The following is a 16,278-nucleotide window of genomic DNA, read 5'->3' as shown; positions in this document are numbered from 1 at the left end:
TGCTCCAGAGTTGGGCCCATATACATATAGAATTGTTAAATTCTCTTGTTGAATTGGTCCCCTTATCATTATTTAATGGCCTTTCTTATCTTTTTAAAATTTCCTTTCTTGAAGTCTATTTTATCTGATACAAGCAGAGCTACTTCTGCTCTTCTAGTTCCCATTTCCATAAAGTATCTTTTTTCCATCCCTTCACTTTCAGATGGCATGTGTTTTATATAGGTGAAATGAGTTTCTTGTAGGCAGCATACTGTTGTTTCTTGTTTTATAATCCATTGAGCCACTCTGTGTCATTTAATTGGCACATTTACTCAGTCAACATTTAGAGTTATTATTGATATCTAGGGACTTGTTACTGCCATTTTTTTTTTCTGGTTGTTTTATTGATACTTTTTTTCTTTTTTTCCAATCTCATTGTCTTCCTTTGTGATTGAGTGGTTTTTTCTAGCAGTGTATTTTGATTTCTTGCTATTTATTTTTAGTATGTCTTATACGTTTTTGTATTATGGTTACCATGAGGTTTATAATAGAACATGCTAAAGTTATAACAGATTATTTAAGACTAATAATAACTTTACATTGATATCTAAGAAAAAACAAAACAAAACAAAACCAACTCTACACTTTGGCATCATCCCCCCCACACACTTTTTGACAATTTGTTGTTTCAAGTTACATCTTTTAATATGACATATCTCTTATATGGTCATTGTATATGTTGGTGTTCTTTATTCTTCATACTAAGGATGTAAGTGGTTTATTCTTCACCCTTATGACATTGGAGCATTCTGAGGTTTTCTGTGAATTTATTTTACTAAAAAATTATGTACCTTCAAGTTTTTTCTTGCTGTTCCTTAGTGTTGTCTTTTTTTCAGATTAAAGAACTTCCTTTAGCATTTCTCATAATGCAGATCTAGCATTGATAAATTCTCTTAGCTTTTGTCTGTCTAGGAAAGACTTTATTTCTCTTTCATATTTGAAGGCTAGTTTTGCTGGATACAGAATTATTGGCTGCTGGTCTTTTCCCTTCAGCACCCTGAATATGTCATCCCATTCCCTTCTGGCCTGCAGGGTTCTACTGAGAAATCCACTGATAGATGTATTGAGGCTCCACTGAATGTTATGTATTTCCTTTCTCTTGCTACTTTCAGTATTCTTTCTTTGTCTTTGGTTTTTGATAATTTGATTATGGTGTACCTTGGGGTATTCCTCCTTAGATTGAATTTGATTGGTGACCTCAGATTTTCCTGTACCTGGATGCTGTCATCTTTCTCCATAGTTGCGAAAGTTTCAGCCATTATTTTCTTGAATATGCTTTCTATATCTCTTCCTTTTTTCTCCTTCAGATATGCAATTATGCAAAGGCTATTTCACTTGAGAGAGTCCCATACTTGCTGTATTTCTGTTTCATTTTTTCTTATTCATTTTTCCTTTTGCTTCTCTGATCTGGTAATTTCATATGTTCTGTCTTCAAGCACATTAATTCTTTCTTCTGTTAAAGTCTACTGTTAGAGCTTTCTATTGAGTTTTTCAGTTTAGATAGTGTATTTTTTATTTCTAGAATTTCTATTTTTTAAAAATTGATTCAATTCCTTTGTCAAGATTCTTACTCTTCTCCTGGATTGTTTTCTAGATATCATATAATTTTTTATCTGTATTTTCTTCTGACTCCTTGAACATCCTTAAGAGGGTTATTCTGAATTCTCTGTCACACATTTCATAAATCCTCTGTTTCTCTGGGTCTATTGCTGGTGCTTCATTTGTTGGTAACTTATTTCTCTGTTCTTTCTCAATCTTTGTGTCTTTATATAACTGCCTGGGAATTTGAGGAGACTGATGCCTCTTCTAGGTTTTATAGGTGTTCTTTGGTGGCATTAGACATTTACTGGTTAATATTAGAGCTTTGTCACTGGCTGTGGTTTTGCTTAATTCCAAAAATGGGGGAATTTCCTGTGGGAACCAGAACTTGAGTTCTATGGTTCTGCTAAACTGCTGTTTTGCAGCTGATTCTTTGGGAAAGGCTTTTTTGTTCAGACCAGATTTTAATTGTTGGCCTTTTAATCATTTCCAGGTCTTGTGAGGTCAGAAACACCTGATCTATGTGGAAATTCTGCCCTGGGACTGAGTCTTTACAGCAAACTGTGCCCCCTGCCATTTTATCTCCCTGACCACTCTCCACTGAGTGGGCCTGTGCAGATCAGAAGGCAGATCAGAAGGAAGATCACTGCCCACACTGCACCCTAATGTTCTCCTGGAGGGCCAGCCTTCCTTCTGCATTCCAAATGCTTCCCATGGGGTGGGCCTTGTGCAGGTCCCTTGTGATGGCTTACTGGCCTCTGGGTGGTTCCTTTGGTCAGCTGTGGCCCTTGCTGCTATGTGGGTCCACAGTACCCTCCCAGTGGTCTTCCTAGCCTGAGGGCTGGCACGGTACATTCTGAGGCCCTCTTCTCCCCTGCAGATTCCAGGCAGCTTCATGCAAAGGCCTTAGCTGCAGCTTTTGCTGGCTTCTGCACCATGTGCTGCAGCTTCTTCCTACCTCTCACAGGACCAGCCCTGAAGTGGCCGGGGCTTGAAACTGTTAGAGCTGTTTCTTCTTCCTCTTGCCACAGCTTCTCCCACCTTCACGAATTTTGTGGGTTTCTCCTCTTCTTCCCCTGAACCCTAGAGGTTCCAGGTTGGCAGTCTTTGCTTTTTAATAGTTGTAAATTTTTCCATTGTGGGACAGAGTGACATTGGGGACCATATATTCCACCATCTTGATGGTCACTGTAAACTACTTCTCAGTTAACAGAACTCAGTATCACATTAATTGCCTGGTCAGCAATGGAATTTTTTTGCATGATGGTAAAGGGTCTGACCTTAGCCAAGGTCTTGGTGGGGAGTGTTCTTGAGAGGTCTCTCTAGACAGAACCAGCTGTGCTTGGCAGAAGCCCCTCCCTGAAGTCTCCTACTCTTGGAGATAGCACTTGTATATCCTGATCATGCTGGGGGAGTCCTATTTTCAGGGCATTTTATCTTGTTTGATAGTAAAAGATCATTGTCCCCTAAAGGTATTCTCTTGCACAGCCCTCTCCCCTGTTGCAGGAAGGCTCACAGGGTCATCTAGGTGTGTAGGGCACGTATGCATGGTCTGCAAAGGCCTATTTGGCTACTGGTATAGAATGTGCTAAAGACAGTCTCCTTTCTCTCACCATTCCTGCTCATGGTCCATTCAGACTCAGAGTTGAAAGAGCAGTATCTACCACACCACCTATCCTTATCCCCATAGCAGGTTTAAAAGGCCAAAGGGTCCTGAATCAACTTCCTCTGCCCCCAGGGGCAGCAGGATGGGTCCCCAAACCCACATAAACTTCCCACCTGGCCCAGATCCTCACAAAGATTCTCATCGACTGTTGCCAGGACCTGAGGGAAGCAGCATCTGCCCAAAACACAGTATGGAATTTTATACTGATTTATTTGGGGAAAGAGGAGAATCCTTCAATGCATGAATGCCATTGCTCTACTTTCAGACATCCTATTTTAAAATAAGATGTTAGTAGTGTGTTAGGTAAGAAAACAGGAAGATCTCTGTGTAGCTGACTCTTGGTGGGATTTCTAATTGTGGTGGATATTATCCATGGATATTGTACACACTATTCCTGATCATGAGAGGCTGAGAGGCACAGTGAAACAAGCATAGGATAGAAGTTACATGCAACTTCCCAACTCTGCTTTTCCTATGTTACTTAACTTTGATTTTATTTTATGGGGATATTTCTAAGATCTACCTGATACCTAAATTCTTAATAAATGGTTAATGTTATGTCCTATTTTTTCAAATAATGTTTAAGCTCAAGCTCAGGATAATTAACCCAATCTGGATTGTAACCTGGCAGGATTTTATGTTTCCTAAGAGTAGATCCCAGTAACACTGGATTGTTTGCTGTAGAGGATTCATAAAGCAAATGTACTTCACAGGGCCTGGTTTTCCAAAGTGTTGTGGTTTCAAATATTGACCTTACAAAAAACAGGAAATTTTCCACAGGCTATTTAGTCTGTGTTGTAAGATAAGAATCATAACACAGCAAGGCTGCTGGTTCAAAGACAGACAGGTCACTAAATTGATATGGAAAGTTACTAAAAAGCTGCTGGAGGGAGAAGGAATGTTTGCTAGATCAAGCTTTTGTTAGTGGATCGACTAAATTGCATGTTACCAGCTTCTATTGATAAAACTTGTTAAATGGTGCTTAGCAAAACCCCACTGATGTCTCTTCCTATAACTTGCTGGTCTGGAGAATAAATGCAGGAAGAGAACCCCAATTTGTGGTTAATTTTCCAAATGGAAGAAATGCCTCATGCTTGAGGGTTATGGGATATTAACCCCTTTCTGGGGCATCTGACTGCTCAGAAGAGATGGGCTTTGAGTAATCTTTGGCGGCTCTGTCACCCAGGAGAAAAGGGTGACAAGTCCGTGGGAGGCAAAGCAACAGTTTGCAGATGGGTTTAATTGTAACTTTTGTTTGTTTGTTTGTTTAATTTTTTCGGTCAGCTTGAAGCTGCTCAGTGTGCCAAACAGCTTTGGCTCTTTGTTGAATATTGACTCCCACTTATATTTATTCAATCAGCATGGTATATTGCTGCCAGCACCACGGAGTGCTAGAGTGTTATGTTTAGGATTCCTTGAGGGATGTGGACCTGGCTTGCATTTTAATTTTACACAATGACTTGTAAATGATGCTAAGAAAACCACTTGTTTTACCTACAGCAGAAACAAATTGTAGAAATTTACAAAAAAATGTCCACCGCTGCTTTTCAAGAGGCCTTGGAGTTGTCCAGGAGTTAGATGTCACTTGTTGTCCAGTTACTTAAAATTAGCCACTGAGTCTTTGGAAAGCTCATAGTAATGTCAAGAATTTTGCTAAATACCATGTCATGAAGGAAATCAGAATTTGATCTTTACTTCAATACTCAGTAGTGAACCTGCCCGATGCATGCTTTCATATAGTGAATGATTTTTAGAGATCCATAGCCCCTGGCCTACTCATCAAATTTTGAAATCCTACTTGGTCTTTTCAATCTCCTCATTAACAGCAAGCAACTAATTGGACCTGATCTTTTTGTCTGAGTCAGATTCAGATGAAGAACCTAACATACCCAGAAACCTGCATGCATAGTGGACATTGCTCATGGTAAGAGAGCTTACTTTTTGGCCCCTTAATATTTTGTAGATGACTCTTTCAGAAGTTCACAGACGCTGATAGTACCCTGGGATCACAATGGGCCACTTGACCTCTATTTCTGCGTGCTCTTGGATTTCAGACTTGCCCATCTCTTTGTCTGTTGCCTCCCTTTTATTTGAATACTAAAGGATAAGTCTTTAGGGAACAATATCTGTCAAGGCCTGTCAGATTTAAATTCTGGACTCAGATTCTTATCTTCAGTCTGTTGGCTTGGCTAAAACATTCTAGAGAACATTTCTGCCTGGTGTCTTTGCTGATCTCTTCCTGCCCTTAGCAGTCTCCTGCCGATCTCTGCTTGTGAGGGCTGGAAATGCACAGGAGAGTTTGAGAGGACTCACCAGCCAGCTTGGTGAATTACATTCTCGGCTAATGCTAAAATAGGATTCTGAATCCCTCTAAATTCCCCATAGAAGTCAGGTGGACTTCAGGGTGAATGATGTATGCTTAGGCAAGGCTGTTGCTAATCCCATCTAGACACACCTTTCTGCTTCTTTCTAAACTGTTATCAACCCCCGACTAATGCTGCTAAAAGCGTGGGCCACAGACCCTGCCATCTATAGCGAGATAGGAACAGAAATTTTTTAAAGCTTTATAGCAATTTTCCATAGGGTTTATGAAATTATTATTTATTTACGGCTTTTATTTATATGTATATACATATGCCATATGCATATATATGCTACATGTAATAAAAATGTATCTGTTATGTATCTATTTTTTTATTTCTCTTTTAGGTAATTTATTTGTATTATAATTTATGAAGGGGTAGAATCACAGAAAATTGGAAATTAAGAAAAAAAAATCCTTTTCAGAGAGTTTGAGAAGCATCTCTCTATTAGGTAGTGGCAAGCAATTAAGATACACCTAACTGGCGTTTTTTAAACTGAGAGTTGTCACCCCTTAGTGAATCATTAAACCAGTTTAATGAAATTGGCCAGAAACTAAAGAATAAATAATATAGAAAAGATATTAGAATCCACTGCACATGTTATTTGACAAAATGTCTATTGTAGTTCTATGTGTAATTACATATGTACTGGGTTGTGAAAACTTGTATCTTAACATGAGTCCTCATTAAAATAGTTTGAATATTTCTGCACTAAAACTGAACTAATGTTCTCAAGGGTATTAATGAATGACTGAGAAATAAATTTAAAATTTTACATTTGGATTTGTTAAAGAAATTATTTTGTTGAAATAAACTGCAAGCCCTTGAGTGAGCAGTTGCAACTACTTTTAATCAAGTTCATTACACCCCATCTGGAGACAACCCCCCATGTTGTCTAATGGTTTAGAATATTCTGGAGGTCATTACTAGCATATTTTGTGCATTGTACAGGAAGAGAAAATTTTTTTTTAAGCAACACGTTTTCAGTTCTGTATTCATCAACTTTCTGCATGTGAATGTCTAATTTTCATCTCAAACTTACATGGACAAAATCTGAACTCAATTGTGATTCCAAACCTGCTCCTCTGACTATGGCCCCACCACGCACTGAGTTGTTCAGATTCCAATCCTAGGGTTTGTTTTCGATTTCTCCCATTCTTACTCTCTTCATATCTTGATGGCAAGTCCTATAAGCTTCATGTCCACAGTTATGAATCTGACAACTTCTTCCGTCTGCCCTGGTACCTGCCTGGTTCCTGGACAACTATATTAGATTTCTAAATAGCCTCCCTACTTCCTCTCTCACTCCCTAATATCCACTCTCCACAGAGTGGCCAGGGTGACCTTACACACACACACACACACACACACACACACACACGCAGCTGGCTGGTACAGGAATCCAAACCTTTGACCTTGGTGTTATCAGCACTAACCAAGTGAGCTAACGAGACATCCGAGCTTTCAAAATATCAATCAGACATTTTTACTCTCCTGTTTAATGGCCCTGACTGGCTTCATATTATATCAAGAATAATGCCTACACTCCTTTATGAAAGCCTGCTTTTGCCTTTCTTCACAAATGATTCTTCTACTACTCTTCCCCCATGGTCAGTACCCATCAGACATAATGGACTTCTTTTTTTACCTTGAATATGCCAAGTTCATTTTTGCATTAGGACATTTGCACTTCTTGTTCCATTTGCCTGGGAATATGAGGGTACTTCAAAAAGTTATTGGAATTGGAAGATAACACATATCATCCCATGAACGTTTTGAAGACCCCTCTTATTTTACACCCAGCTCTCAGCTCAAAAGTTACCTATTTGAAATATTTCTTGACTCCTATTTTTGCTTTATTGGTAGATAATTACTTTCCAAAGGAACTTAAGCGTGGAGTGCCATTTAATTTTTCCAAATGCAGTCTCTCATTAAGAATCGTAGCTGTCACTGCAATGTTAATTTTGGTTTGATGTTTTTGTTGCTCACTTTAAATTTTCATTACAAAGAGAAGAAATTTGTTAGCAAACCAATGAGATAAGAAGAGCTTCAAAGCTGGGGTCTAGTTACAAGGAAGCAAAACACAGGTGAGCCGATAACTCACCATCCGAACATGCTTCAGTGTAAGCTGGTGGAGTTCTGCAATACCAGGGCTAGCAGCGGCAGAGTGGTGGCTAAATGTCTAGGGCAGCAAAGTGTAGCAGATAAGAGGGCAGACTTTGAAGCCAGGGTGTTTGGATGCCAATGCCGGCTTTACCACTGACTAGCTGAGGGAATTCAGGAAAGTTATAACTTCACTGAGCCTCTATGTTCTCATCTGTAAAGTGCATTGCAAGGAGTAAATCAGTTAGCATAGAATGTGTTTAGAATGGTACCTGGTATATAGGGTCAACTATTATTACAGAGCACAGATCCTTCCATAGAAAAAAATGTAAAAATTAATCCAAATATTTGATGTTATTTTTAGTATACTCATAGACAGAAAAGATCTACCTCCTCCCATTTACTCACCAATGCCCGCACACTAAAAAGAGGAGAGGAAAAGAAGGCATATTACTCTTTGGGAAGACATAAAGTGCTATAGAAAGAACAGACAAAGGTCATGGAAGAGAGGGGTGAGTATTTAAGAATTAAAAGATTGTGAAGTTATCAAGTACTGATGGGGTCACGTCAAAAAGGCACAGGCTTGAAGGGGCTCCTAGTGGTAAAATCTGGGACAATTTGAGCACCAAAAAGAATAATGGTGATAATACTCATATACTCATTAAATTTTAAAGCCACAAATCCATAGTAATGGGGGATGAAAGGGGACGAGGGGAAGGGAAGAAAGAGGGAGATAGAGATAGTTCTTCATTACAAATGAATGCCAGCTAAAAAAAGAAGGAATTTCAGAAAAACTTTTTTGTAGCCCCCAGTGTAATAATTGATTCAAGCAAAGATCATCAATGAATGCTAAGTCATTGGGTGAAGTGTTGTGAGGAAACAAAATATTATCATGGATCAAAATACCACCCCCAAAGTTACTTCTTACTCCCAAAGGAAAGATCTAGCTGTCAACATTTTAACCAAGTTCTCAAAGTTAATATCATCAACAGATGGGCAACCTGACACTATGTGCCTCTTGATACAAAGTAATAAGAAGAACACAATTCCTATCACCTATGCAGTAGAATTCTATGTAGTATTCATGCTAAAAACATTTATCCCATAGGAAACATGAGAAACAGAAAATTTCAGAACACAGTCAGTTGTACCAAACATATAGCCTGCACTCTCCAAAAATGAACAGAAACAACAACAAACCCCCCCCCCCCCAATCACTGTAGCATGTAAACAAAGTGTGTGGAGTTGACTATTCTAGATTGAGAGACTAAGGAGACCAAATCAAATGTAGTGCAAATTAGATACTGAATTTAAAAACACTCACACACACACAACATGTGGGGAGCAATGAGAACATTCAAAAAGAGCATATATTAGGTGATATTTAGATACGAAAGTTGTTAACCAACTACAGAGATGCCTGCTGAAGTACTTAGGAGTGCAGTGTCATGATGTCTGTAAATTTCAGATTCAGAAAACAAATGTGGGCATATAAACGTGTCCGTGTATGGGTGTGACAAGGCACATATTGCAAAAGGTTAAACACTGATGGAATTAAGTGATGGATAGATGGGTGTTTACTGTACTATTTTCTCAAATTTGTTTTTGTTTGAAAAACATTTTAAATTAAAATGAAAATGCAACCAAAACAAAACATGAGTAGCATCTTACCTGTTGCGTTCTGTGCTCCTGCCAGCCTGGCTCTTATTAAGCCGTGTCTCTCTTTGAGGTGAAGAATCCGAACTTTTGGAAACTGAGACATGTATTTATCCAAATTATCTTTTAGATAGTCTATATCAGAGTAAGGATAAACAGGGAAATACTTTAATTAACTAGCTCTGGATAGTAGCAGAAGTCCCTCCCCAACCCCTGTGTCAAATTCTAACGGCATTACTATGGCCACTAAATTTATTCAGCGGGCCTTTTTATTGAAAGGATTATATTTGGATTCAATATTCTAAGCTGTCTGATTTTTCAAACCCCAAATCCTTCTTTTCATTGTTACAAAATTGGAAGGCTCATCTTTTCTGAGTATTTGTCAAGGCAGGGGCAGATTTACCTTAAAAGAAATGAAGCTTAGACTTCTGCACAATGCCTCCCCAACCCCCACCCCTTGCAAAGACCTCCTCCAACACCCAGGGGAGAGGCTAAGCAGTGTGTGCAAATTGTAAAATTTGCAAAAGAAAGCTAGTGTAACTGTAGTTGGTTAAGATCATGATCATTTCCTTCTTTAACATCTCCTCTAAATACCTTTCCTCTCTTTTTCAATGGCTATAGAGGGATCCAGCTAAAGGAACATTCTGGGGCTTTTACAGGGTATACTTATGTGGTTTACAGTCACTTCTGTGTATAATTAAGCTATTGACAGCTATCCCAGGTAGGAACGGCTTCCAGAAATACTTTTGCTGCTCACTTTCCTACTAATTTTGTGTTCTTTTTCTTAGAGAGGACCCTGCAAAGTGCATAAGCTTCAGGTCCCACAAAATCTGGATCTGCCCTGCATAAAGGGACTTTTATATGCTTAGTAATTGAATACTATTTCTGTTTATGCTTTTAAGGCCACTTCTTAAATTTTTCAACCAGTTTTCTTTCCTCTGGCATCTCACTGCTTCTTGAGCTTGGTGGGATTATGATAGGAATTCTGAGGCTAAAGAAACTGGCTCATATCACAGTGGTCACAGACCAAGGCTAAGCTGTTTGGTTAATGTTGCCATTTCTTTGCTATTTTCTAAATTTCTGAAATGGGTTGCATTTTAGGAATTCAAAATGTGTAGTCAGAGGACCTGTGAGACCATCTACATACACAAGTTATTTGACAACCCAGAGTGAGATTTTTTGCTGTAATAAACAAAAACAAACTTAAAGCCCATGGTAGATTTTGCTTTTGAACTCTGTTGGAACCATGTGTGTCTGGTACCACTGGCAACTTGTTTTCTCCAAACTTAACTGAACATAGTATGCCTTGCTCTTGAGGAAGAAGCCATAGGACTTCCATTTCTTGGCTTTCCATAGAGTATAACTCTAATTCTAGTTACAAGAAGGTATCCTATTAATTGTGGGGCATTTACTTATCAGATTCCATAAAAAGGATTTGTGCAATTGTAGAGAACATCTTCTGGACTCTGACACTTCAAAGTGCCCATCTCCAAGGAGCTGTAGTTAGAAAATCTCTTCTCCATGGTAGGAGTCACAGACAGCTCCTCTGAGGGGAAGCCTGAGACTAGCTAGCTGAATAGAGTCCTGGATGACTTTTAATATCCCATAGATGCTTAGATGTATGTCTCTAAGGCTCTGCATAGAACAACAATTTAGCATTTCTAAAATGTTTGTGCAATCAAGTCAAGCTGCAATTTTGCCATCTAAACTGCTATTGTCTCATACCAAACTTTGACTTTTCAGGAGGAAGCCTGAGTGGTTTTCTTACCTTTGGTGCTGAAGTCATCCACCAGCAGAATCTCCTTGATGAGATGTGGAGGAGAGCGGTTGAGGACACTATGAACAGACCTCAGGAGAGTGGACCACACTTCATCCACAAAGCACATGATGACACTGGTGGTTGGGAGGTTATTGTGAACTAGCTGCTCTGCACACCTAGGCCAGAATATAAGCAGAGCACAAGAGATATTTAAACAAAATCTGTAAGATCATTTTAAAAGTCATAGTGGAATTGTGCGCACACACACACACACACACACACACATGCTGACATTTATCTATCTCTCTATCATCCATTTATATATCAATGACTATCATATGATTTTATCATGTGCCTTTTCTTGGTGAGGGGTACATGCAAAATAAAAGAGCAGAAGAACAATAACCAGTAATGTTAATTGCTGTAAAGGAACTTACAATGAAAGACATGAGAACTTTCTGTGGTGGCATCACTCTGCTGTGGGAAGGACATGGGCTTTACAGGTGATTAGACAATATTTTGAATTCTACCACCAATATCTCTCAGATCTTTAACTGTTAATACTTTCCTTAGTCACTCTGAGCCTCAGTTTCCTTATATGAAAAATGAGGTGATAGTACTTAATAGAGTTTTATAGCCTAGTGGTAATGCACATAAAATGTCTAGCACAGTTCTTGACACAGGAATTCACTAAATGGTAGCTTCTGTTATCAGTATTAGATTATATACTAAAGGAGAGCATTTTAACTTAAAGTTACCAAGTGGTTTATGATTGCCCTTCCAACTTGGCCATCTGCCAAGTGACAAAGGATATATTCTTTCTCCCACTCTGCATGTGAATGTGTTTATAGCATAATATATGCCAAATAATTAAACTTTCTTCAGCTTCCCTATATGAATGGGGGTTTCTTGCTGAGACTCAAGGAGTAGCTGTCATAGAAATCATTTTGGGGGCATAGAAATGAGAACAAGGCTACTGTGGGAGTCAGTGTAGGTAAGTTGCAACTGGTCTTGAGTTTTTTCCAGGCTCTGCAGTTCACACTGCCTCACTGCTGACATTCTTCCATCTCCTGCCTGTGTTACTCTTCACAAAGCAGTGCCCAGTGGAAACTCACAAAGAGTATTTACCATCCTGCTAATACAGCTATTTTTAGTTATATAAAAAAAATCGATGATGATGGTCATAAATATATATTATTATTATTATTTTTTTTTTTTGTCTTTTTTGTGACCAGCACTCAGCCAGTGAGTGCACCGGCCAGTCCTATATAGGATCCGAACCCGCAGCGGGAGCGTCGCTGCGCTCCCAGCGCCGCACTCTCCCGAGTGCGCCACGGGCTCGGCCCCATAAATACATATTATAATCACTCTTCATATTTCAGTTGAAACCTCAAACCACCAGCATCTCTTTCCTTTTTTATAGATGAATAACTGAAATCATAGAGAGACTAGTCCATGACTATATTGTTAGGAAATGACAGAGCTGGGACTCAAACTCCACTCTAATCTGGCTCCAGAAGTAAACATGCAGGAAGTCTTAAGTCCATAAGAATATGAGCAGCTGGCAGTAGATGTGGCATTTTGTGGAGCTGGTGCTTCTGCCAAATAACATGGCTACACTTTGATTATTCCATAAATAAGAAATAGATAAGAGTAAAAACTATAGTAAAACAAACCAAGTTTGCATGGCACTTTATTTATAGATGGCAAAATACTATTATGTACACAATTTAACTTAATCTTAGCAACAACTGCTTGAGACATATAATATTATACATTTCTTTAAACAGAGCAAACTGAAGCTATAGGAGTTAAGTGGCTTACCGCATATTATTCACCTAAAAAGCATGTATATGAGAAAGTGAACAAATATAGTTTTCATTCCAATGCTGGTTTTTCTGTACTAAGAACATGGGTTTTGGTATCAGATATGTGGTCAAATATCAGTTCCTCTAATTACTGGCTTGGAGAAGCCATATAACTTCTTTGAACCTCAATTTGCCAACTACAAAGCAGAGATTAAAAATCCACTTGTAAGATTAAATATAAATATTATATAAAACTCACCAAGTATATATATGACATGTAGCAGGTACTTAAGAAATGGTAGACAAATCCAGCTAAGTTCTGTAATTTCAGTGGTTCCTTAAAATAGTAGGTTATACTAACCAATAAAGCCTTACGAAAACATACATATCTAATCAGACCAGAAAATTAATTTGGAAGGTTTGCATAGGGCTTGAGAATATGTGTCTTAAAAAATACACAAACAAACAAACAAACAAAAAACAAAAAACCCAAACAAAAAAATGATTAACAAGTTGTCAATATGCCAGTTTGAGAACTTGAGCTCTAACACAAAGTTAATTTATTCTCCTATTATTTGTAGCTAATCTTAAAAAAATAAACGAGTGCTGATAGGAACATGTTCTAAATTCTCAAGTGATATAACATAAAAATAACACAATTTGATCAGATATCTGGATCTAGTGACCAGGTACCTAATGTTACCATGAAATAGGAGGCTACCTAAACTAATCTTATTCTACACAAAGGATCAATGCATTGGATTTTCTGAATATTATGAGATATTCCTGACTTTATTTAAAGGCTGTTTTACTTTCTGATGGCTGCTATAAGACATTACCCAAAATTCTGCTTAACAGTTACTTCCTCAATTTATTTCTTTCCTCTCACATTTTACTATGAACAGAAAGCAGATACCAGGGCACACCTTCAACACTTTGCTTGGTACTCTCCTTAGCTAAATATCCAAGTTTATCACTTGCAAGTGTTGCTAATTTTCATGTGACTGTAGGACACAATTTAGCCAAACTTGCTGCCACTACGTAACATGATCACCTTTTCTCTGGTTCGCAGTAATGTGCTCTGTATTTCCTTTTTGGCCTTCACAAGAAGCACTTAAAATGTTCTTATTTTTACCAACATTCTGTTTACAACAATATATGTACTCTCAAAGATGATAGCAGACTTCTCTACTGCCTTCTAAGCCTGCATCTATAATATCCACATTTCTACCAATAAGCTCTTGAAGACAATCTAGGTGTTTTCTATCATGCTTCTGAAAATTCTTTGAGCTTCTATCCATTATTTAATTTATTAGATATTACTTGAATAACACTTCCGTATTTTTAGATATTTGTTACAGCAGCACCCCACTTCCTGATACCAAAATCTGTATTAATTTCCTGTGGCTGCCATACAAATTACCACAAACTTGGTGGCTTAAAACAACAGAAACATTCTCTCTCACAGTTCTGGAGGCCAGAAGACCAAAATCAAGGTATCAATAGGGCCACACTCTCTGTAGAAGCTCTTGGGGAGATTCTGCTTCCTGCCTTTTCCAGCTTCTGCTGTCATTTCCTGACTTGTGGCAGCATCACTCCAGTCTCTTCCTCTGTCTTCACATCACAGACTCCTCTGTGTCTCTGTGTATGAACACCATGTCTGGCTCTCTTTTATAAGGGTGCGTGTGATTTAGGGCCTGCCCAGCCCTAAATTTAGGGCATTTAGGGCCTATCTAGGTAATTCAGAAGACGTTCCTCCTCTCAAGATCCTTAACTTAGTCACATATTTTGCCACATAAAGTAATATTCATTCTTTGCCACGTAAGATAATAGGCACAGGTCTGGGAATTAGGAGGTAAATATATCTTGGGAGGAACATTTCTTTCAGCCTGCCACAATGGCTTAATAAGTTAAAGTAAGAAATATGATATTTCTGAGAGGGAGAGAGACAGAGAAATGACACATCTATTATCTCTTTGAATGGGTGGGTGCCCTCCCTTCCTTCCAACAAAAGGTAGGTTTACTTTGAATTTACAGAATTGTTAAAGTAGTCATACTTTTTTTTTTTTTTTTTAACTTCATTTGGAACATCTTTGAAGTTTAGGAATTTATGCATTGAACTCCATGAAAGTGTTACTTGGGGATACCAAAAGAGAAGAAAAATATGAAATGACGGATTTCCAAGAATTAAATAAAAATTGTCATATTTGATTGCATAATTTCCAACAATTCCGACAATTGAAGGACAATTTTATAACTAGACAAGTTTTAAACTCTGAAATTTCTTCCACAAAGAAAAAAAAATCTGTAAAGTAAGACTCCAATTCTCAGAATCTCTGGTGGTGAACATTAAAGACCAGAGTGATGGAACCAAAGATCTTCAAGGAGGGAAGGGGTGGGGCTGAAGTATGATGAATTAAAGACGAAAAGGTAGATGAGGGAGTGGGGAGAATTTTGTAGACTACTTTGGAAGAAAACGTAAAAAGTTAAAAAATAGGAGACTAGCCCATAGGATGCAGGACAAATTCATCATCCCCGTTTCCCCTCTCTCTCCTGAGCAGAAAGGGAGAGAATCACATTATGAGTCTGGAGGCAGGTACAGATAGAGCTGAGGGTTGAAAAAATCAAAGATTGATAGGATTTTCAATTGAAGCAAAGTCTCCTTGAATTAGTCAGCCTTACAGGGGCAGTTGATGCAGCTGAGAAGCCTAGCCTCCTTCAGTCACTCTCCTGTTGCTTTATTTTTTAGTCGCATGAGACACTGCACTCTCCTGTTTTTCACCCATCACTGGCTTCAGTCTCCTTCTAAGCTTTCCCCTCCCCTTCTTAATCTATGAACAGACCATTCTCAGAGCTGGGTCTTGGGCTTTGTTTTCTTCTATGTACTATGTCACTGTATGATCCCATCCATGCCCACAGTTTTACGTGTGATAATATCTTCCAAATTTATATCCAAGTCAGATATCTCCTCTGAATGCCAGACTCATATATGCACCCAGCTATCTGACATCTCCACTGTGTGTCTCACAGCTTCTTACACATAATAAACGTGTCTGCAATGGAAATCTTGACATTCCCCCACATAGCCCACCCATTTCCTCTGCATTTCCCCTCTTAATTAATGGCATCATCACCCACCTTGCTGCAGAAATATGGACACTGTTCTAGACTTGACCCTCTTTCCTGACCATAAGTAAAACCAATCTATCAACTTCTGTCCATTGTATTGCCAAAATATATCTCCACTCCAGCTTCTTTAGCCCTCCACAGTGCCACCTCCAGTTCTTGAGCTTCCACCACCTTCCCCCAGGATTATTGCTAGAGTCTACTAACAGGATTCTCTAT

General features: G+C 38.5%; 1 protein-coding gene across 1 annotated transcript in view; it reads right to left on the bottom strand.

Annotated features, from left to right (window-relative positions):
• Window positions 1-16,278, bottom strand: part of GALNT5 (polypeptide N-acetylgalactosaminyltransferase 5) — a 51,510-nt gene that overhangs the window by 22,245 nt on the left and 12,987 nt on the right. The window contains exons 2-3 of the mRNA XM_063077091.1: window positions 11,135-11,301; window positions 9,382-9,501 (exon numbers count right to left, since the gene is read on the bottom strand). Of these exons, the coding sequence (XP_062933161.1) occupies window positions 9,382-9,501; window positions 11,135-11,301 (287 nt within the window). The remainder of the gene's footprint in view (window positions 1-9,381; window positions 9,502-11,134; window positions 11,302-16,278) is intronic.

This window comes from Cynocephalus volans, chromosome 1, assembly GCF_027409185.1.
Source record: "Cynocephalus volans isolate mCynVol1 chromosome 1, mCynVol1.pri, whole genome shotgun sequence".
Taxonomy (NCBI): Eukaryota; Metazoa; Chordata; class Mammalia; order Dermoptera; family Cynocephalidae; genus Cynocephalus; species Cynocephalus volans.
This window is presented reverse-complemented; position numbering and strand designations above follow the sequence as displayed.